At 38.0% G+C, this 23,422-nt stretch overlaps 1 protein-coding gene across 1 annotated transcript; it reads right to left on the bottom strand.

Annotated features, from left to right (window-relative positions):
* Positions 1-1,245: 1,245 nt before the first annotated feature.
* vps39 (VPS39 subunit of HOPS complex) lies at positions 1,246-23,032 on the bottom strand. Its single transcript, XM_028001298.1, has 24 exons — positions 22,455-23,032; positions 21,540-21,605; positions 21,386-21,450; positions 21,190-21,232; positions 20,684-20,778; positions 19,109-19,207; positions 18,886-18,978; positions 18,374-18,557; positions 15,981-16,101; positions 14,520-14,640; positions 14,159-14,288; positions 13,131-13,273; positions 12,864-13,004; positions 11,813-11,954; positions 9,784-9,870; positions 8,509-8,582; positions 8,133-8,349; positions 7,729-7,857; positions 6,765-6,867; positions 6,469-6,514; positions 5,243-5,392; positions 4,362-4,496; positions 3,937-4,028; positions 1,246-2,930 (listed from the first exon to the last, which is right to left on the bottom strand). The coding sequence occupies exons 1-24, from the start codon at positions 22,525-22,527 to the stop codon at positions 2,849-2,851; spliced, it is 2,631 nt and encodes an 876-aa protein (XP_027857099.1). The 5' UTR covers positions 22,528-23,032; the 3' UTR covers positions 1,246-2,848.
* Between the last annotated feature and the right edge of the window lie 390 nt (positions 23,033-23,422).

Genomic DNA, 23,422 nt, shown 5'->3' with positions numbered 1-23,422 from the left:
TGTGGGACGCAAGAGCCCCGAGGACGGTGAAGAAATTCCCAGGAAGGAAGAAAAGACGAGGCAGAAATGGCTCTCCTCTTGTCGTGGGGGCATAAGGAAGGATGACATAAAGTAGAGGGGACTGCGAAAGGATTCACACCCACTGAATTTGTCGAGAGCAGAACAAAAGCACAGGCGAAAAGGCCTGGTGCTCAGAGTCCAAAAATCAACTAGGAATCTCCAATAAATTAAGGAATTGTTTCTTTGTGCTTAAGCCTAACATGTTATTATATTTATTATAGCAGAATTTGCTAAAGTTGTGCTACATGAGCAGTTTGTTGCCTTGGTGATTTTATTAAAAGCACAATAGGCCATAACCTCAGTGCATAGAAATAACTAGAAATCTTTTTTTTTTTTTTATAATGCCAACCAGAAGTGGACACACACTCATCCTCCAGATGATTATATTTTTAATTTATGCTTACGATGAATTTGAACCATTTTGTGTGTTTGTTTTTTTTTGGGTTGTTCAAAATGATGGGAAAAAAGCTCAAATATAAAGATGTAGTCACAGTAATGTAGCTGTCGACAGGCTTCTGGCTCAATTCTGTGAATATTTCACTACTTATTAAAAAAAGCTCATTTGTGTTGGTCGGTTCGCAGACCCGACTTCTCAGCACCGGCCACATTTTTTAATAGGGTTGATATCCGACTCATTATAGAAGCTTAATATTTCTATGTTTTATCCACATTTTTATACAGGAGACCATGATCTTGTCGGAACGATGAGCAGTTTCGGTTTTCACCGTCAAAGTGGTGCAACGTGCAAATAAAAAAAGATGATTATCAGAACCAGCTGAGGAACCTAAACAAACGTCTAAATTTGGTCTGGATTGGATAAAAAGAACAAAAGTTGATGGACTAGGTTTAAAAGTGGGGGTTATCGCCATGGGAACAGTGAATTTAAATGAAGAAATGTCAAATATTCTGTCAGAATTATGCCAGGAAAAGTGAAAGGTCACCTTTTCAATTTGTGCGGTTTGAAAAAAATGAGCATAAATTGAAATTTAAGCACTCCGCTCCCATTTTTAAATGTAATTGAAGTTGTATGTTGCAGCTTGATACCGACCCGACAAATAAAACAATTCAAATGCATCACCAGAAGTTGAAAGTATTGATTTTCATGCCAACAAAACATATTTCATGCACACTCCCCTAAAGGGAAAAACAGCCTTTGAACAAAGACGCTGTCGACCCAGCAAAACATCCATTTGCATGCTTTTTATTTTTTAGTAAACCAAACTGTTCTGCTTCCCGCACTGCTCACTGAACAAACAGTAAACAGACACGTTCCAGAACAAAGTCGCCTTCAAAACGCAGACATCCACCATTCCTCTTAAAAGTTTAGTATAATTCCAGTATTGCAAAAACAGAATCAAAAAGAACTAAAGTGCAGGTCGTTCATTAAGAAGAGTCGACACAAGCGTTCAGCTTCCAATTGAAGGCTTGTGATGATAAAAGAAGTTTGGAGTGAATACTGCTACCGTTTGAAAACCGATTAATAACCACTGGTGTTAGTGAAGAAGAGTCTTTTTTTGTTTTTTTTTGTTTTATAGAAACAGTCCAGACCTAAATATGTTGCATTCACTGTAACAGATCACAATTAATGATAAAAAGACGGCTACTGTTCAGATTGCAGAAGCAGGAATAAACGGTAATGCTTTATTTGAAGTATTATGTCATGTCAGTCATAAGACTGATATAACACCGTAATAAACACGATATAACAGCTGTCATGAACATGAAGCAGTCTTCATGAATGTTTATGACTGTTGTCATGAAGCGTCATTTGGTAAATAATGAGACTTTTAATGCAAATTTTACACTTTCAATTGACTTTTAATGTAAGTTTTAATCCAATTTTGTATAAAAATGTAATTATTTACCAAATAAATACCAAGTTGACACTTTTAAAGTACTTTTAATGCAAGTTTGCATTAAAAGTTTCATTATTTACCGAATGGCACTTTATGACAACAGTCATAAATATTCATAAAGACTCCTTCATGTTCATGACAGCTGTTACATCATGTGTATGACAGTGTAATGTCGGTCTTATGCACACCCCTTCAAATAAAGCGTTACCGAATAAACATTTGGATTTTGATTAATGCACCTGTAAGCCACAAAAAAAGACAAATGTTTAAAAATAACAGTGGATGTAGTTGGGTAAGAACTGAGGATTGACCTATGAATAATATTAAATGGACACTATTCAATAGAAAACACTATAGTCTGTTATAGTCACAACAAAACGTTATGAGTGACATTTCATTGTACAATCTTCAGAGTCACAGAAGGCATTTAACAGTACTGCAGCACTCAGTATGGCATATCCAGGCGTGTTTGAGGCCTACGATGAGTTACAGTAGTGGAGGGAACGTGAAAGCAAAACAAAAACAAAATATAAATAATAAACTGTAGTAATCAGAGATGACACGCTTACTTCTGCAATCCCAGCTGTCAATAATCTTCCAGGGCGCTGTGCCTGTAAGGCAGCAAATCCTTTATGTGGTTACAGAGGCACCTGCTTCTGGATTGTCTTGATCTTCCTTTCTTTCTTTCTTTCCTTCTTCCTCTCTGCGTTCCCGTTGAGCGTCTCCCGACGTTTTCCTGTTTCTTCATGTATGCTGAGAGGGGAAAAACTTCAGCACTGCTCCTGTTCTGCTCTGTGGCAGCAGAAGGGCATAATAAACCAACGCCGCAGTCCTTCAAATATGTTTCTAATTCCAACATGGCCGAGCGGCGAAGGCCGCAGCAGGGAGGTGGAGGGTGGGGGGGGTTTATTCGTCAGTGTGAGAAGAGGATTTTACTGCTCAGTGGGACACACGCTGCGATCTCTGCAGCAGAAATAGTGAACCACCACGCCGTTGGGATACCTGGCAAACGCACTGAAAGACAACCAGAGGATTTATTATTATCCTTCCATTCCACGTGACGTACTACGAAGCGTCACTAAAACTGCAAAAACTATGAATGCAACCTGAAAGGAATACTGCTGTGCTTAGTTAAAGTCAGTTCCTCCAGGAAGTTGCGACTATTAGAACTATTAAAGGGAACGTATTATGCACAACTCATTGTTTTCTACTTCCAATTTTCACGAGTGAGTGTAAACAGGCCTTAAAACAGCTCATTCTAAAAGGAGCAGATTAAAATCTCACTAAGAATTATTTTGTGCAAAAAAAAAAAAGAAATGTAATGAGCATGTTTCGTATAGACTAGTTCAAGGAAGCACAATAGGTCACATTTAATTCAAATTCACTCATCCTTCGCAATTTTTCTACAGACTTTAAATTTTCACTGGTCATTGCAATTTTTCCGCAAATCTGACCAACGTCCTCCAACATGGCCGCTTTTAACGCGTTTTCTGGGGAATCCAGGAGGAATTTCATCGATTGATGAAACTGTCGCTGTTTTTTAATGATACATGGAATAAGACAACCTTTCTTTCATCTGACACTCCCACACTATCGTCCATTCCAAAAAGTTGCCACAAGATCAGTAATTTTAGGCCGCAACATCAACAAAAAAATACGTCGCAACATCCTGGAGGGAAATCGGAGCCCTCGACCTTTCCCACATTTTCTAATATTACAACCACAAAACTCAATTTAGTGAAAAACTGCCTAATGAAATAATATTTAAGAATGGGTCCCAATTCATGTGTCCCGCTAGAGTCAAGAGGGTCACATGAAAAGCGTTGGAGGGCCGGGTTTGGCCCCCGGGCCTTGAGTTTGAAATGTGTTGTAATGTTTCAAGGCTCATGCAAGGCACTCTATCCCATTTCATCAAATTAGAAAACAGTAAATTTGAAAAAGTACAACTCATAAAACATAGTAATTATTTTCCCCTATTCGTTTCACATTTTGAGTCATCTCTTATATGAGATCATGTTACCTGTTTCCTATCTTCTTCTTACAGACTCTGCAGGTTTTTTCTTCTGTTATGACGCATTTAACCTGCTGGTGGAAGATTCGTTCTTCCTGCACCTGAGAACAGACACAAAATCAGCTTCAACATCTTTTCCCCGAACTAGACATCAGCAAGACAGACAAAAAAAAAAAAGAGAAAAGAACATCCATCCATCCATCAGATCATACTGAGCAACACCGATGTTTCAGCATCATGAAGAATCCCCTGAATGATCTACACCAGAAAGTTTTCAAGTATTGTGTAAATGTCCAATCCCTTTAGGATTTTCTTTAACAGTGTATCAGATTGTGTTCTAAAAAGGCCCCCAGGAATATGCCTGAACAAAATCTCTCCACTTAGGCATCGCACTATCAATCGGATCTACCATAAAGACATTTCCCAGATCTCACCCTGAGGAACTCGGCCTGCAGCAGACTCTTCAACACCTGGTTGCAGCGTTTCATTTGGGCCTTCTCCTCCAGGACGCTCTCCAGGAAGACCTTTATCTCCTGGATCTGAGTGTTTGCTGGGAGCAGATTCATAGCCTGGAGAAACGGCGGCCACAAAAATATGGGTTTAAAAAAAAAACAGAACAGGTCAACGATTCAAAACGTGACATGGAAAAAGAGACGCACTGCAAATCTCACCAAGTATTTTTGGTCGAGTTTCTAGTGCAAATATCTTAATACACTTGAAATGAGACAAAACTAATTACTAGCTAACTTTTCAGCAAGCTAGCTTGTTTTAAGTGAATAATTCCTTAATATTGATGAAAAACTACGAGTTCCACTGGCAGATTATTTCAAATAAAACATGGGAAACATTTTTGTTAAGTGAAATAATCTGCAGCTTGTTTTTCATCAACATTAAGGAATTTATTGACTTTAAAAAAAGCTAGCTTACTGAAAAGTTAGCTAGTAAGCTAGTTTTGTCTAATTTCAAGTGAACCAAGATGTTTACAACTACACCAAAAGAACTTGATAAAATGTGGTGTTTTTGCAGTGCCCAAGTTGTTTCTGAATCCACGGGGTCATGACTTCTTAATGATTTAAAAGACATATTACTTAAAAGACTGAAGAAAATGCTTATCGCTGTAATATAAAGTATTCCGGGAAATTCTGAATAAATTAGCATTGTTGCTGCAGGTACACCTTTTTCTGAAGAATGAGAGAAAAAAAACAACAAGGCTGCAACTCAAGTTTGTTACTCAAGCCTCCATCTTTTATTCATGGCAAAAGTTCCGAACTGAAGTGCAAACTTTAAAAGTGCAAAGTGTACAAGAAGTGATTACCTTGGTGGTGTTGAGCTTGCTGTGGTGCAGCTCCAGGACATGCAGGGCCGCCTGCAGGTTGGCCTGAGGCTCAGTGAGCTCCATCTTAATGGGCCCCAGGCAGTGGGCGTCAGGGGGGGACAGGTACATCCGCAGCAGAGACAGATAAACCTGCGAGGCAGAGTCACAGCACTTCAATCTCCCCTACATTCAAGCTCTATCTTGTTTTAGCTAAATTCAATCAGAATGAACGAGCTACGGAGGCAGACACTGAGGTTTTACTTTTAGATCATTCAAGCAGCAAACGAGATAGAGAAAGTGAGAGGACTTTTAGAAGATAACAGGAAGGCAGAGTCGCTCTGCTTTTTCGTTTTCAGCCTGTGTCTGTGAGAGGATGCTTCATCTGAAAATACTGGACTGGTTTTGTTAGATTTTAGAGACTACTTTCTCTAAAACATGCTGAGTGATGTTATTTCTGCTCCATGTAATAAATACATAACGACCAGGAAGACCAGAAAAAATGTGAACTTTTATTTTTATGAGAAGATATTTTAAAAAGTCAGCTAAAATCAACATCAGCAGGTTAAAACTTCATCAGAAGTTACCCTCAGAATTCATTTTCTGCATCTATATTTATATTCAGTAATTAGTGGGACAAAAAAAAAAAAAAAACACCAAAAAAGTGACTGAAGAAAATGTTTATCACTGTAATATGAAGTATTTAAGCTCTACTTTACTGAAACACCATTTATAAACACAAGTTTCCTTTTTTTCCCCAGCCTGTAGAGAAACTCGTCCATTTTTTGCCTGTAATTAAGATGTTTTTCTTTTTATCTCTGAAAAAAGAAAAGAAAAACGATGCTCCCCAAGTTCTCCTCTTCACACCACGTAGTGCAACGTCATCTGCAAACATTATGACCTGCCTGATTTCTCAACCTCTGAAAGTGGACAGGTCTCAGAGCAGATCCCTGATGTACTTCAAACCCATCTGCGACTCCCACAGCACACCTCACCGCTGTCTTCCTCCTCTCTAATTTCCTTCACTCCCTGACTCACCATCTCTCCTCCAACTTTCCTAACAATTGAACTGAACGCCAACAGCCAAGTTACAAATGTAATTATTTGTGAGCTTTAGTTTATTTACTAGATTTCTCCTGGTTAGAAAGATGTGCTGAAGTTTCTCTGCTGTGATGATGGCTTTTATTGCAGAATGTGATAAAAACAGGAGAAAAAACAAAAGTACTTACATCTTTATTTCCTTCCACTGAACTGTTATAATGCCGGTGGCAGTATCTATATGATAAAAGAAGAGAAAATCATAATCAAGGACTCAAAGCCACAAAAAAATGCTCATGAGTTTTATATAGTCATAACAGTTCAAATGAGTCATCTGCTCTTATAATTTACAGAAAGAAATTCCCTTTAAAATATGACTTTCGGCAACAAAGTGATTCAGAATCAGATAATATTTGCTCATCTTAATTCCAGTGAGCGCTCAGAAGGCTGCTGTTATTTGAGGCGAGGCGTTTGCACAGGTACTCACTCTTCGGCCATGCGGGTGTCGCTCAGAACATGAACGTATATGAAAAGCGCCTGCTCGTGTTTTCCCATGCGACCCAGGAGCAGAGCCCGTTCCTCCAGCAGCCCTTAGAGATGCAAAACAAGGAGAACAAGGTCAGCGAGGCAGCCGAAAACCGCTGGGCTGGAGTGCCACATTTTTCTAAGTTACATCGAGCAGAAGCAATGGGAAACACTTGATACTTTACTACTGTTAAATATGTAATCTTATATTCTCGTTTATAAATATAACTTATGTTTTTATATGTGTAATGCCGTCTCTTATGGCATTATGACTCCCTCTTGCTTGGTAAGGAAATATATACGATAGCGAGAGGGAGAGTGAAAGATACAATAGATATTTGATTAAAAGATGGAGAGAAACAGATGAGATATTCATATAAATGATAAGATCTAAACAAAGACAGTACATACAAGATGCATAAGAATCATTTTCAAGTTTGTTTTTTTTCCACTTCGGAATGTTCTGTCGATTGTGTGGACATGTTTAAGATCTCCAAAGAACAATTGTTAAGCTACAGGTGAACCGACTGCAGTTTTCTGGCCGATCCACGATCTTTAAAAAGTCTAACATGCCAATTCTGATTTTGGCCGACGCAGATTATTTATTTATTTTTGGTGGTATATGAAGCACAAATAGACGATTGTACTGGTGGGGTTCGTCACCAAGGGAAATGTTAAACAGAAAAAAGATAAACTCAAACTTTTTTCCTGTGGTTTTCATCCCTGGAAACAAAGCATCAATACGTAGAATAAATGAAAATGACTCAAGTTAACTGTTAAGGACATCTCAAATAGAAATCTGGTGGATTCTCTTCGCTCAGAGATTAAGCAACTGAAATCAATAAGGTTTTCCAGGTTCTTTAAACATCTTTACAAAGTTATTAACACATTTGTAGAAGCAGCAGAGCTTCAGGAACATTTCCTACCATCAAATGGGAAGTCGCTGATGAGTCTGGCAGGTTCATAGCTGGTGGAAATATCCAGAAAAGACAGCAGCTTGTTCCTGAACTCTCCCAGTTCACCTTGCTCCTGGCCGGCAGGAACGGCAGAAACCCCTACGCAAAACGAAAACAATCTCATTAGCACTGATCATGAGACGATGGATACTCGCTCTCTAAATACACGGCCTTTCCATTTAACAATGCTTAGATGACAGGACAAGTAACTCAACTTTGAATGTCGGTTCGTGTCATCCTACCATTAGAAAGAATGACACCATCTTTGGTTAAAAGTAAAATTCCTCGGATTGCAAAAACATACCCACTTCTGTCCACCCCCCCCTCAAAAAAAAGGAAAACCTTTCAGTGCCGGGAGCTTCTGCTCAACAAACCTTCTGGCAGCGAGTTGAGGTACTGCTTCATCAGGCCTTGGACCCTGCTCAGATACAGCTGAATAAGCACGTTGTGAAACTCGGGGCCCTTCTCGTCCCACACATAAATGATGTGCTCCAAATACGGGACGGCCAGCTCCACGAAGCCTTCCTTCAGGAACTGCAGCACTTTGTCTCTGGGCAAAGTCTCCACCTCGGGCAGATCTTCAGTGAAGATCTAAAGAGGAGGAGACATTTTCAAAACAAGCCAGTAATAAAAAAAACAAAACAAAATATTTACGTAACTTGAATTTCCTATTTGCTACTGTAGCTGGGACACAAAGTGGAGAATAAATAAACATTTTTATGCAATTACTTTTAAAATATGTTTGCTCACCTTCAGGCCATCCTCAGGACAGATTTTAAGCACCCAGGGAGAAAACTCCAAGATTATCCCCAGATTCTCTGATCCTGTGAGTGAGAAAAGTTCACAAGGTGGGGAATTACAAACAGTTGATTTTTGTTCATTTTATTTTTTTAATATGTACAAAAATACTTACAGCATAAAGCATAATGTCAAAAATTTGCTTTACACATTCAAGGAAGTTAAATGTATCAATATTCCTGCTCTTTGTTCGCCTACATAATCTTACTTTTATTACACACAAACAACAAATAAACCTGTATTTAATAGTTACTCCACCAATATTGTATGTATTTAATAATAATTAAAGAGAGAAACATTAATTATTAAAAATTAAGAATTATTAATTTAATAATAATTAAATACATGCGTTATAACATGTGCTTGATTTTAGTGCATTTAATTTTAATTACGGTAGATTAACAATATTTCTGTCTTCAAATCTCACCAATAAGACCAAAACAAAACTAACGGCAATAACAAAAACGCCAACAATAAGTGAATCATATTAGATAATATGTCCAGTAATATTCAGATATTTATATGAGTATTATGTCCAGCAATACGAATATTGCTGAACTAAAAACTAAAATCTATTCAGTTCAAACATTAAAAAAACCCCACATGCCTTGCAAAAATATTTTAAACATTTTGTCTCGTTACAACTGCAAGTAAAGCATTTATTGAGATTTCATCTGATCCGAAATGTACTTTGTGCCCCTTTTACTCTCACAGCCCTAAATAAATGAGCGGAGCAACTGATTGTGCTCTGAAGTCACCTACTTAGTAAGAATCAACTAATAGAAACAATTAGTTTCACCACACAAACCTGGCTTTTATGAAAAGTGTGGCAAGAAACAACCATTGTTTTAAAAAAAGAAAAAGAAAATCGTAAGAATCACACAATCAACATGCGGACCAAAATGAAACTTTTTGACCTGCATGCTGCCTAAAAACAAAATGGAAAAACAAGGTGGTGTGGAAGAAATTCATTTTCACAAAACTTAAATCCACTTGAAAATTCATGTCCACCCTCACACTGAGGTTTCGCTGTTCAAAGAAAAACAGGCTAAAATATCTGGATATAAATGTTATTTTTCTTCCACTTCTTGACATTGCCATACTTCATGTTCATCACATAAAATCCCAATAAAATGCATCCAAGATTGCGGGAGCAACATGAAAAAACACTTGGAAAAGTTCAAGAGGTACAAATCCTTTAAACCAGTCAACTCGGCTGAGTCTCACCCAGTCGTTGGAGGTACTGGACGGTTCGCTCATGACCTTTCAGAGGAGAGTTGGCCTTGGTGGATTGGTCCAGCAGGACCTGCAAGGCTGAAACAGAGCAAACAAAGTGAGAACAACAACATGGCGGCGGGTGACGACACAGCGAGAGGGAACGTGTGATTAGCGGTTTATAGGTCGTGTTTGTCGCACGCCACATGACATAACCCAGCACATCCACAGCATTAGCTGGTGGCTACAAACAGCTGATTTTAATTCAGAGGTAAACTTGAGAAGCGTGACATCACAGGCATAAATCAGGGCAGGCCTACTAGGACCAGCTGCGCCCGCGGCGTCCAGAATGGGCCGAGACCACAAAGAGCAAACCGCTGTGATTTATGGAGGAAAGCTCCTCTGACGTAGCCTCACAGAGCTGACTCCCAAACCCCGAAGGATTCGGCTTTGTTACGAGCAGCCAACCGGTGCCCGGCGATGTTCTCCGTAATGGACCAACTGGGCTTATAATGGCCGCATTGTGCAACTCTGACCAAAGATATTCGAAGAAATGATCGGAGCTGGAGCGAAATGAGATGACAGCTGACAAATATGGAGCAGGGCTGACATTTAAACCAGTAATTTAAAACCAGAGTTTCAAAGAAAAAAAGCAGATGATGAAGCGGATCACTTGTTCAGCTTTCTACTGTCAAGCCGAGGCCTGCGGCAAATAAACAACACAAACAACTCAGACTTTGACAACAGCTATATTTCAGCTGACTCATAGTAACTTTCACATTCGAATAAAACATTTTATTTCCGTAATTAGACAATGACAAAGCAAATGAGGACTGTAAAAAGTCGATGTTTTAAATGCGTAAATCATAAATGGTGATTTCGATCTGCACACTTATCAAAGAGCTGGACTTTAACTAGCCAAAGGAAAACAATAGCGCCGTATTCATTGTCCCATCTTTGTTCTTTCTAGACAGTCATTTGGTTCCTGTTAAAATATTTTATTACTGCAAAAACAAAATATTTTACAAAGTAATTTTGGTCTAGTTTGTTGTGCAAATATCTTAATATACTTAGAATGAGACAAAACTAACTCATAAGTAACTTTTTAGCAAGAAGAAAGAGCTTATTTTAAGTAAATAATTCTTTAATATTGACCAAAAAAAACCCCACTTGTTCTATTGGTGGATTTTTCCACTTACAACATAGGAAAACGTCTTGTTAAGTTAAATAATTAAATAACAATTGTCAAGTTAAATAATCTGCCAATGGAGCTGGAACTTTTTCAACAACTTTTTCATCTTGCTGAAAATTTACTTTTAAGCTAGTTTAGTGTCATTTCAAGTGTATTAACATATTTTCTCTAGAAACTAGACCAAAAATACTTGGTCAAATTTTGTGTTTTTGCAGTGATGGCAATCTGTCAAGCGTTTCAGTATTTTTTCTGACAAATACATGTTCGCTCTCAACCAGAACCAGACTGTTCTGGGATAGACTTGTTAAAGCTGCATTATGTAATTTTCTATAGAAAGTGTTTTTTATGCGTTTGTTGAAACTGTCACCATGTCGTGACAATACGGTATGATTCAGTTAATCTGTGAAAACATTGAGATGATCTGACTTCTCCCAGTGCCAACTAGAAACAACCAATCAGGGCAAGGAGGCGGGGCTTAGCGCTGTCAATCACAATCTTGTGTAAAAAAGATATGTTTGCGTGGGAGAATCTGTTTGCTGGGAAACTATTAGACGTGGACTCTGCAAAGTAGTGGTGAGCAGAAACCCATTGCTGAAAGAAGTTATAAGAAGTCAAATGGCCACAAGAAAGAAATTTGTATCTTTTAATTTTGCAGAGACATACGCTACATGTATCCTATCATTCAACGTATAATATTTTAGGTGACCTCCTAACATCAGCAAAACATCTTAAACAGAGATAAAAATAAAATAAAGGAATACTTTATTTAACAGTGACGTGAAAAATGTAAAAAGTCAAATTTTTGTGACAATCCGACCTGTTAAGGTGTTTCCATCGAGAGCTGCTTACCTTTCTGGTGCAAGCCCTTCTTTTCGTAGAGAATGATGAGCTCGCTGTACTTCTGAGACTTCTTCAGAACGTACTCGCTCTCCTCAATGTGGCAGTGGTTGTTCTCCAGTCGAAGGAGGGGAGAGACGAGGGCCACATTGGTCTGCAAGGAACAGACGAACAAAAAACTTGAGTCCATCACTCCCAGTACAGAACCCCAGCACGACCTCTGCCTCATCAGATATGTAACAGTTAAACAATCAAAACACAAAAAAGTTGTTTTGTTGTCATCTTCAGGATGTATCTTCCAATTTTATAGCGCATCTAAAAGTGAGGTTGTGTTTTGTTGTACATAAGGTTTTCTTATCTGTATGTCAAGACTCCAATAAGTAGTTTTCAGGCAGATTATCAGTGGAAACTGAAATCAGCGTTACTTAGTAATAATAAAATTAGAAGCTGCATCTGCTTTTAAGTGACACGTGAATAAAAAATTGACACTGCACATCACACTGAACACATAACCGTAGTGAAACATGGTGTTGGCAGCATCATGGTGTGGGGGTACATTTGTTTTGAGGGGGCTGCAAACGCGAGACTGGAGTGAACATGCATCTTCTATCAGCAAAGCGACCTTTAACATACAGCCAGAGTTAAAGATTAATGACCCAGTCAAAGTCCAGACCTAAACACAATACAGAATCTGTAGCCAATCTTGAAAACATTACCTCCATTTGATCTGACGGACTTTATGATATTTTACAAAGAATAGAAACAAATCTCTATCAGTGGATATAAAGCTGATCAGGACATCTCCAAAAAAAAAAGATAAAATCAACAGTGATTGATGATTGTTCTATTAATTTGCGACTCAAAGGCGCCGAGTGCAAATGTACGCAACACGTTTTATACTTTTATTTGTTAATATAAATGTACAAACCAGACGCTGAAGTTTGTGGTCATAATGTGACAAAACGTGAAATAATTCTAAAGGGTGCAAAGAGTTTTTCAAAACCCTGTGTAATAAATAAACCAGATGTGAGCGAATAATTAACAAATGTCACTTTGGTCTTACGTGCAGATAACATTTGAGCAACGTGGTGTCGATGATCTGCAGGAGTTTTTTGCGGCTCTTAATAGTCGGCGTTCCCTCCATGAGTGGAGACGTTGTGGACGGGCTGGTGTCATTCAGCTGTTTGACAAGATGGCTGCGTTTCTGTGAGAACCAAACAAACAAAAGAGGTTTTTTTTTTAATTTACCACAATTTATGTTATCCCAATGTTTAAGCATTTCCACACAGACTGAGTATTTTATTTAACGCCTTTTGTCATGAACACACACCTGGGTGAGGTAATCAATAAGAGCCAGATGAGCTTTCTCCAGTTCGGCCCCAGACAAGCTGGGCAGAGGGTTGGGGTAATGCAGCTGTTTGCGGTAGTCTGATGGGAGCAGGTCCGGGTAAAGTCCGATCACATGCGTGGGATCTGCCGGCCACAGAACAAATATGTAAAATGACAAGATTTTAATAAGTATTCTAAAACATGTACAGCACATTAACGCAATGGGGAAAAAAGAAGGCAGCAAGAATCATGTTTTATCAGCCATTTAGAGCGTTTTTTTTTTTTCTCCGGAGAGTTTTTGCGGCGCTAGTGGCTCGTATTTTTTCAACAGTAGGCAGACAGGAAGGAGGGAGAGGAGAGGGGGGAAGACATGCGGTAAAGGTCGTCGGGACCGGGAGTCGAACCCGCGACGTCCGCGTTGAGGACTAAGACCTCCAAACATGGGGCGTGCTAACCCCCTGCGCCACCACAGCACGCCCCGAGCGTTTTTATTTTTTTAGTTACATTTTTACAGAGGAGATGTGACGCTTACATATGAGCTCATAAAATTCTGTTTCAATAAGAAATATGAAACAGTGACGAAATAATTATAAATATGCATCGAGAATTGATTCAGCAAAAGTAAAAACAATCCTTTAAAATTTCCAATCTGTTTGGTCATTTTGAAGGTCAATTTGTGACAGAAAAAAACACACGAATAAATAAATAAAAAATAAAGGGAAAAGACTGAGTACTTAATTGATTCGAGTTTTTGGGAAATTGCCACAACTGAAACTAAATATGTCTTGGTTTCTATTATTTCTTGATATTTTACTGACAATTTTATTATCGTTTTTTTTTATATTATTTTTGTCAAACTTATTTTTATTTCCTATTTTATCATTTAAATATCTATGCTGTTGTAATGATTGTGCCATTTGGTCGGCTGAGGTTGTTGCGTAAATAAAATTGGACAGAACATGAGTACAGCTGCAGTATTGTGCGTAGATTTGACCCGTGTGTGTCCCGTTCGTGCCAGAGAAGTCGTACCTGTACCAAGTTTAGCAAACACCTGCATGGAGTCATCAAACTTCTTCTGGCAAAACAGGTTGAAGGCGTAAAGATTCTGAATGTGATGTATCTGCTGCTTCTTTTCACCATCTGAATCGTCCTTCATTTTCTGAAAAAGAAAAAAAATAACAATATAAAAGGGAAATGTGATCCACCCTAAAGTTTTAGTTATTTTGTTGCGTAAAGAGCACTGACATGCAAGAAGACTACTTTAGGAAACGTTTTTTATAGCTGTGCCTCATCAAAATTGGATTTCTAGTCTAATTTTATATTGCATTTAAGCCACAGGTAGGCTGAATTCTCGGGGGAATAAAACGCGAGCTCTGCAGCTCGTGCTTACCGCCAGCTGAAGAGCGAGCTCGAACTGCTTGTCCTGGAGAAGCTGCTGGATCTGGCTGGCTATCGACACCGGCACAAGGCGCCAGACGAAGTGGTTGCTGGCGACGTACACGATGTTTGGCCTGCGAGGGAAGAGAAAGCATTTTAGATACAAGCACAGGACATCAGCAGCAAAGATGAGAAAAGCCCTCAAAATGAAACTGTTCTCACATTATATAAAGAAGAAACACATTGCAGACCAATGGTTATCAAAATCTACTTTTGACCGTTTTATTTTGTTAGTTTTTGGGGCTGCATGTCCTTTTGTCCTTTTCCCCACCTACCTTTGCAGTTTTTTTTTTTTTTTTTAATATAATTCTTCATTTATGTAATTTGAGCTCTTGATTGTATTTCTAACTGACCATGAAAGAAAAAAAAATTTATACACCCTACAAGACATTATGTACCCTGAAGAATTTAAAGTTGTGTCCCATTTATACTCGGAGGGGGAATTAAATTAGACGACTCCAATAGATAAATCCTACATGCAGAAGTCATATACAAAAATTTTCGGTGTGGTCGAGGGACAGAATAAATGAAAACTCAGAAAGATACAATATCAACAAATTTTTTTTTTTTTTTTTAGAAACTGTACAATCAAACTGCACTGTAGCTGAATAGGGCTGGATTGCTGAATAGTTTTGGGTTTATGTGCATTTCATAGGCGGTAATCGGGTAGGAATCATGTGCAGAAGCAGCCTCAGCTCATCGGAGATCTGCCTGCTCAGTGTTACCAGCATCAGAAGTAAATATGAGGCAACATGTCGCTTCTGCAGCGCTCAGCTCTGGAAGCGAGCGCCTCAAAACCTGAGATGTGCAGAAACTTTTGATTCCTTTTAATCAGGACTGAAAAACATTACTGTTTACCTGGAAGAGCCAAAGTTTACTTAAATACTTGGCATGTTTCTTTCTTTCATGTCATTACATCTTATTTGTTTATGCTTTTCTTGACTTTTTGAGGCATTGTTCCTTTTTGTTTTAGTGCCTTCTTGTTCTTTTTTCTGTATAAATCTTGATATTACTCTGCATTTGAACGGTGATATACAAATAAATTTAACATGCAGGTACAAAACGGGAGTAGCATGGGATGAAATGGTAACACAAACGTCTGGAATGGGGCAACAAATTGGTGAAGAGGGAGAAAAAAAACCCTAAAACAAACCGACTCAGTCCTTTTTGTTTCTAATAATTGCAGCCTCCAAATTGTAATGCTTAAAATGCGGTCGATTTAAAAGCTATTATGAGAAGCTAGCAAAACAAATGTATCTTCCATAGCGGAGAAACACAAATAAAAGTCAGAAGTTTTACTTGAAAAGAGATTGTTACAAAAAGGTCAGTCTTCTATGTCAAAGTAGACAACACCGGGGGTTTTTTCCACTTATTTTTTTCTCGTCTTCGTTTACGGCTGTGAAGTCCGTCTCACCCTGCTGAGGTGATGAAGCGCGGCCTCTGCAGCTCCACATTCTGCACCAGCAGCCGTGGCTCTAAGGTCCGTATCTCCACGTACCGAGGGAGGACCGCAATGATGTAGGGAGGCTGGTGCTCTGCGGAGAAAAAAAAAAAAAAAAAAGAAAACGTTTTTTATATTTATTCGTTTGCGTTAAACCGGTTTTTTTTCCAGCTTAAAAGGAAAGGCAGGGTTATTATGAGAAAGTTTGTGACCAGGACTAAATGAAACAGAATTTAATGGGACACACCGATCCACTTTCTTCACTTCCGATACCGATATCTAAGGTTACATGTTGGCCGATACCGATCCGATACAGAAAAACAGTGCTGGACTGACTCAAAATGTTTATTTTTTTAAACCCAAACCTAAATTTACTAGGTCTACTAAATTATAAAGCAAACTTAGCAGCTTCACAACACAACTTTTATTTGTTCGGTCAGTGCAGTTAGGAGTTTAGCAACTAATGTAAAATAAATAATAAGCTGACAAAAACAATAGCTTGACTACCTTGGTCAAACATGTAAAAATGAACTGCAATAAACTTTTGAAATGGTCAGAAAGTGCAAACAAGAACTCAAAATATAAAAATTATGACGTCGCTAAAAACACAAAGCGTTGAATTGAACTGAGTAGATAATATCAGAATCAGAACTAGAATTTCTTTTAATGTCACAACAAAATTAAAAAATCTAAAAACTCTCGAAGAAACACAGAACAGCTGGGATGTTAAGACTAAATAAAATAAACAAAGATCAGGTTTCAGATGGATTTGCTGTGTTCAGAGCAACAACAGCTTTTGGGTAGAAACTGTTTGTTCTCGACTTTATTGCCCTGAAACGGATGAGCGCATCCCTAGTTGGAACAACAAAAACAAAAGAAAAATCTTTATGGAAATTCATAATCACTAAGGTTAATTCATCTGCAAATCCAGCTAATAGGCAACAGTTTTTGTAGATATGTGGCACATAATTCACCCTGGGAGAAAAAAAAACAACAACAAAAAAAACTCCAGGTTGTTCTTTATAGATCCTGGATAGTCGAGCGGTTGAGGACGGTCCATTTAAACAGATCTGAAACGGTGCCGCTCACGTCCGCCTCTGCCTTCCAGCTCCGCTCTGTTCGCAGTATGAGGATGAGGAAATTGAAAGCTGCATAAAACCAGTGCTTGGAGGCTTCATTTCCTCTTGTTGATTTTCCCTTCTGTATTCCGGTGAGAACAGAAACGCACAACTTCTTAAACAACTACAGAGCTCATCATGGACCCTTGAACTAGTCATGATGTAAACGCTTCATTTTCCGACACATGAAAGTCAAAAAATGGTTGTGACAGATAAAAGACAGCTGGATTACAGCAGAGAGAGAAAACGGTAAAATTTGAGCAAATACTTGACTTGGGTTTAAGTATTACTTGACTATAAAGAACAACTCATCAAACCTGCCATTGGATGAGCTAAAAAATAAAGTTACCTTGTAGGAAATTGCTGAAAAAGTATCAAGTATTATTAAAAATGCAGGGATTTTTAAAATCATTATTATGAGCTGAATAAAGTTTAACAGCAGGAATTTAAGTCTGGGCAAAATGGACTTAAAGTTTTGTCACGGTATTTTGTGTTAATATTGAGATAACAATAAAAGTGATAGAACCATCTATTGCTTCTTTTTTAGGGAAGTGTGACTGCAACTGTGTGCCACAGCAATTATGGTCCCACAAACACAAATACTGCTCACATTTCACATTTCCATTTGTAAAACACTTCTTTAGGACACCTTCTTTAGCTAGCAGTTCTAACTACATGCAGTGTGATTTCAACTAATCCTTGTTTCAAAGAACAATTGTGTTTACACTGACTTCATAATTCATTATATTTGTTCTTTTTGTTTAATTACTTGGGATATTTAAAATGTCTTCTTGTTTCAGTGTAAAATCTTGGTACAAATTTAGAGCCTGTTGACGTTTGAGGATGTGTTCTTGCATTATGATGTCATTACCTTCATGTTACTTGAAACTGGTCTCAAAAACAACAATATTATCGTTTATCGCAATAACCTCTGGGACAATTTATTGTCCAGCAAAACTTGTTATTGTGACAGGCCTCTGCATGGCTTTCAAATATTTTTGCAAATCAAAACCTGAAAAGTGAGGTATACATTTGTATTCACCCACTATTTATTTAGTAGCTGCTGTTTGGTAGTTGCAGTCCATTTATGTATAGCTTTTTTTTTTGTTGTAGTTTTAATTTCTTATTTAACCCACATAGATCTCTTCTCTGAGATCTATGTGGTTGTCGCTTGTGCCTCACTTCGCCTTTTGCTGTCTCTTCTGATTAAAGTCAAACATATGTCAATGCTGGGGAATAACTTCTTACCCATGGCGATAGGGATATCGGTCCAGTTCAGGGCGCACTTCTGGGTGCAAACTCCCTCTTCGTTAAGCACCACGGTGAGGTCGTCCTGCCCAACAGCCACCTTCCCATCAGCCAGCGGGGCAACTAGAGGCTCCAACTGTTTCCCAGTGGGGAAGAGCTCCTTAATGGAGCCACGGCCATCCAGCTGGTTCGCAGCAAACAGAGTCCAAATGTGTGATTAGACCAACAAGCAACTGATTTCATTCAAATATAAACATAACCTATGAAAGATCTTACAAAATTCACCATAAAAAAAAAAAAGATGAGAAAGAAAGACACATGTCAGCTTATCCGTTGCTAAACACCTCAAATACAAACATATTCGGTGAAGTGCTGTGGTTTTTCATATGTCTTTGCTGTGGTTTTTCATATGTCTTGGTTTAGATTAAAGTGTTTTCTAGAGTCTTTAACTCTCCTGAGAACTACTTTCACTTACAAGACAAATTGCGGAGGTGCTTTTCACCCAAACATACCCGAATGAGGTAATAGTCCCGTTTGAAGCCGACACAGATGGAGTTTTCACACCAAGCCATGGATTTAGGAACATCTGGCACACCCAAGTCGCCCTGAGAAATGGAAACAAAAACACAGAGAACGCAGAATGCAGTGAAGTCAAAGGGGGCTGTGTGGAAAATTTAAACTTACATCACACAAACACACCGGCGACTCACGTGGTTTTGATGTAATTTAATTTACCTGCAGCTCATGGAACTCTCTATCTTTCCAGTAATACAGCTGGAGTTTCCTTTTCACTGCCACACACATTCTGAGGCTTTCCTCTCCGGAGCTCGTTTGCTGAAGATAAAAAAAATATATATATATATATACATAATGTTTAATTTGACACTAGAAAAATCAAAAATGATGGTTACTTTATATAAACAGTTCAATTTTTTGGATGGAGAACAGCGGATTAGTTCATTTCAGCAAATTATGAAATGTGTTATAAATGTTACGTGGCTTTTTTTTTTCTCCCTCACATATTTTGTGTCTCACTAATGGTTCTGCTTTCAGATTCCCACTTGGCACAAAAGATTCACGGTTTACTGTGTTCAAACTTCCTTTTCTACACACAACCGAGAACATTTTGACCACTGACATCCATGAACTAATAATCCTTAAGAAAAACTTCAAATTGAAGCAAAAATTAAAACAACCAACAAATAAAAAATCTGTTGTAGTCATTAAAAAAGCACTCAGACTTCAAACTGATTGACACAATGCACTGCATGTTATTGGGTTTTCAAGTCACAGTTACATTCAACTGTCAAATAGAAGAAAAATGATACATGGCTTTCCAAACTTTATACAAATAAAGTTCTGGAAAATGTGGCTCGCATCTGAGTTTAGAGTTAGCTGCTGTAAGTGAACCTCCTTTCCAGTCTCGAATATTTTAGAGCCTCCAAATGGATTTTATTTAGCATTTCTCTGTATTTACCTCCATTCAGCTCTGCTTTGCTTTCATGTCCCTGCCTCTACAGCATGGCGCTGCCACCACCATGTTGACTATGGAGGTGGTGTGTTCAGGTGTGCAATAGTTTCTACACTCTAATTTCTGACAGCACTCCTGAAAAATGTTCAAAACTACGGTAGTTATAATGTTTTATAACCAAACGCTGCTTTGAGCTTTTGCATAACTTCGTCTTTGGCTGATGTGCGTTAATTGATGATCATGATGCTGTTTGTTTAGTAATGTTCTCTAAAAAAAACAAAGAAACAACAAAAACACATAAAATCCCAACAAAACACAGAGAAGTTGTGTTTTTAGTGGCACAAGCACAAAAAAAAAAGAAGTTTAGAAGCAAAGTTTCTGTTATGCAGCTGCTTTTGACAACATTTTATCTCTGACCAGCTACATAATGTGTTACAGTAAACCAACTTGTTGAAAGAAGACAAAATGTGAAGTACTTGGATAATAACAAGAACTAAGCTGCACAAGACTTGGACAAGAGTTTAGATCCTCAAGTCATGAATTTGATTAGCTACATGGCTAATAAGAAATACTCAAGAGGAAACTCAGGAAGAAGGTCAAATATCTTATATTGTCACCCCAAATACTCAAATATAGAGAAAAACGTTTTGCAGACAGGCTTCAGCCTAAGAGATTTTTATCCTGTAATCAAGTTATATTTAGACTATAAAAATGATTTTTGAGGCCAAAGAATTTTTATTCATTATTATCATTAGTTGATAATAGTAGTGGTATTAAAAAGCGACAGACAGAGCTAAAATTTGCGGTTAAGAGTTGAAGCCAGAGAGACTTTAACTGACCTGCAGGTCACATGCAAACAGCGTGGCTCCTTTGGCTTTAGACACCACAGTGATCTGCTGAAAGGTCAGGAGGTCATGGACGTGGATGTTGTTCTCTAGAAGACACGAAGGAGAACAACTTAATCGACTTGTCTTGACTTAAAAAGTGCAAACAGTTTTGTTGCATGTCCAAAAAAAAATGCAAAAAGAAAAACTTTTTTTTTTGGTTGCACTGGTACACCCAACCTTTAATAATAATATAATAATTTTCATGTTTGTGTTGGAAATTAACAATATTACCATTAGATATGTAATGTTGTTGGTGGTAAAGAAACTGTAAAAACATATTGTTGTACCTTAAAGTTGTGGCAGTGAAGCTAAATAAAGAAACGTTAGGTCTGGAACACCGGTTTTAATCTCAAGTATTTAGAGACTATTTTTAAGTCAATAAGCAATTAAATAAGAAAACGGATGAACTACACATTTATGATGAATAAATAGTAGATAAATAGGACGCCAAAACTTACCCAAAAGACTGACGAGAATTTTATACTGAGAGACGACGTATAGCTGGAGAAAGAGAAGAAACACAATAATTATGTTAAAATGCTTTTTAAACTGAACTCAACAAACCACAGATTATTTCAAAAAAAGATTTCCTCACAAACAAAAAACAAACAAAACAACTGACTGGTTCTGGTATTGTTCCCAGTTTTATCCTACCTGTTGAATTTTCTTGGAGAAGTTCTTATTAGACTTTTCCAAAGTCACCTCAAACCGGTTGGTGGCTGAGGAGAAAACAAATTACGCAAATTTTCCACCAACACTTTGAAAAATGTATATCAGAAGTAAACCTCCAACACTCAGTCCGTTTTACCTGCATCCTTCTTGATTCTGTACAGGAGAAGATGCCCTGGTTTTGTTCCAACAAGCAGCCAATCCTCTGCAGGGACAAACACAGGGACGAAGTTTGAAATATAATGAGTTACCTTTTAATACAGAAAGTCAGTCTACAAAAAGTGGATCCATGTTTTTTTTTTTAAGTTATAGAGCAAAAAATAAGACATGTTTTGCTTTTTTTTTTTCATGCAACAGTTGCAGGGTTTAGAGCAGAATGAAATTGGAAGCGGCTTGCAAGACATTTTGAGTGCAACCGTAAGTTGATCTGTGTGACGGAAACAGGATTAGAACAAAGTTAAACTGTTGGTGAAAATATCTTCAAATAAAATGTATATCATAATGCAAAACAACAATATTAAGCATAATAGTTTAATAGGGAAATAACTTTACAACAGCGTTTAAAATCAGCGCCAACTTTTTGATTTTTATTTTGCGCCAAAAATGTTTTGTGTTTCGTCTTTTATTAGCAAGGACAGAAAAAGAGTTTTACAATTGCAGGGTCACATATTATTCTGGAACAATCTTCTTATCCAAAATCAGGCACACAGGGAAAAATTCATTTCCCCCCCTTTTCTTTTTATGAGTGAAAATTATTATTATTTTAAATATTTTCATTTGTTATGTAGTTGCTGTAGTAGTTTAAAACTGTTTTTTTTTTTTTACTTTTCCAACTTTTGCTTTACATCAACAACAAAAAAAGTATATGGCATAATATACATCTTTTTTAATTATAAAGAATGTTATTAGAGGTTATTTATATTTCTGACTCCTTTCCCAGATTTTGTATCCATACTGTGCCATCCATCCCAGCCTTAGAGATGTTAGCTGAGACACTCGGGACAGCAGGACAGCAAACACACAGAGGGACAATAACCCTCTGGAAGAGACTCACCCCAAGCCGCAAGACAGTCGATCTGAAGAGGAAGCTTCTGTAAAATAGGCACTGGCTCATACGCGTCATGCATCTTGAAGCAGTTTCGCTGATTCTATTACACAATGTTTCTGCTGGATAAATTGCCAGACAACAGCTGACGAGTCTGTCAGGGTGATGCAGCTTTTTAAGTCGCCATTAAACGCCGGCCGACCAGTTCCATGCGTCCAGAGTGACCGAAGAAATTGCAGTCTGGTAAATCCTGGTATTCTGGACAAATATGACGACTGAACACTTGGGGTAATAGCCAGCTATCGCCCCAACCACACCATAACAACAGCTGACTGTTAGCGAGCTAGCTTAGAAGTTAGCAAGCAACAGCTAGTGGTGAACATTGTTTTCTTTCACTGGCGGTCTACTGAAAAGCGAGTCGAGGCCGCCATCTTTCTATAAGTCCCAACGTAGCCGTAGGTGACAACATACACTCAATAGTAGACGCAAAAACACTGCGAGTAGCAGCTTTAGTTTTTACTTCCTCTGTTGCTTCTCGCTGCTTCCTCACTGTTGACAGCTGCGCGAGCGTTTGACAGGCACGTGACTGAACTCACGAGGAGCGAATTAAAGGTGCAGCGGCTTTTATTTCCTCCTAAACCACAAACATAACAGCAGGAAAGTTATTCAGAAGGTTCTGCATTACATTCAATTATTGACATTTTAAATCTGATACTTGTAGGAATGAAAAATCTTGTCCTCTTTATACACTGTAAGAAAAACAATGAAGAAAACATATTTTGACCTTAATTAACCCTGCAATTAGAAAACAAAATCATCTAAATGGCGCATGCGGACTCAGGGGTCTCAAGACGTTTCCAGACTTAAATATCTGGATTCTTGGCATGCCCATTTTAAAGTTTAATACAATAGTTAACTGTGAATTTATGACGAATAATTTTACTACTGTAAGTTGGTCCTACAAAAAAAAGAGGAAA

Source organism: Xiphophorus couchianus, chromosome 19 (genome assembly GCF_001444195.1).
Source record: "Xiphophorus couchianus chromosome 19, X_couchianus-1.0, whole genome shotgun sequence".
In the NCBI taxonomy this organism is placed as follows: domain Eukaryota; kingdom Metazoa; phylum Chordata; class Actinopteri; order Cyprinodontiformes; family Poeciliidae; genus Xiphophorus; species Xiphophorus couchianus.
The sequence above is the reverse complement of the archived record's forward strand: the minus strand, read 5'-3'. Positions and strand labels throughout refer to the sequence as shown.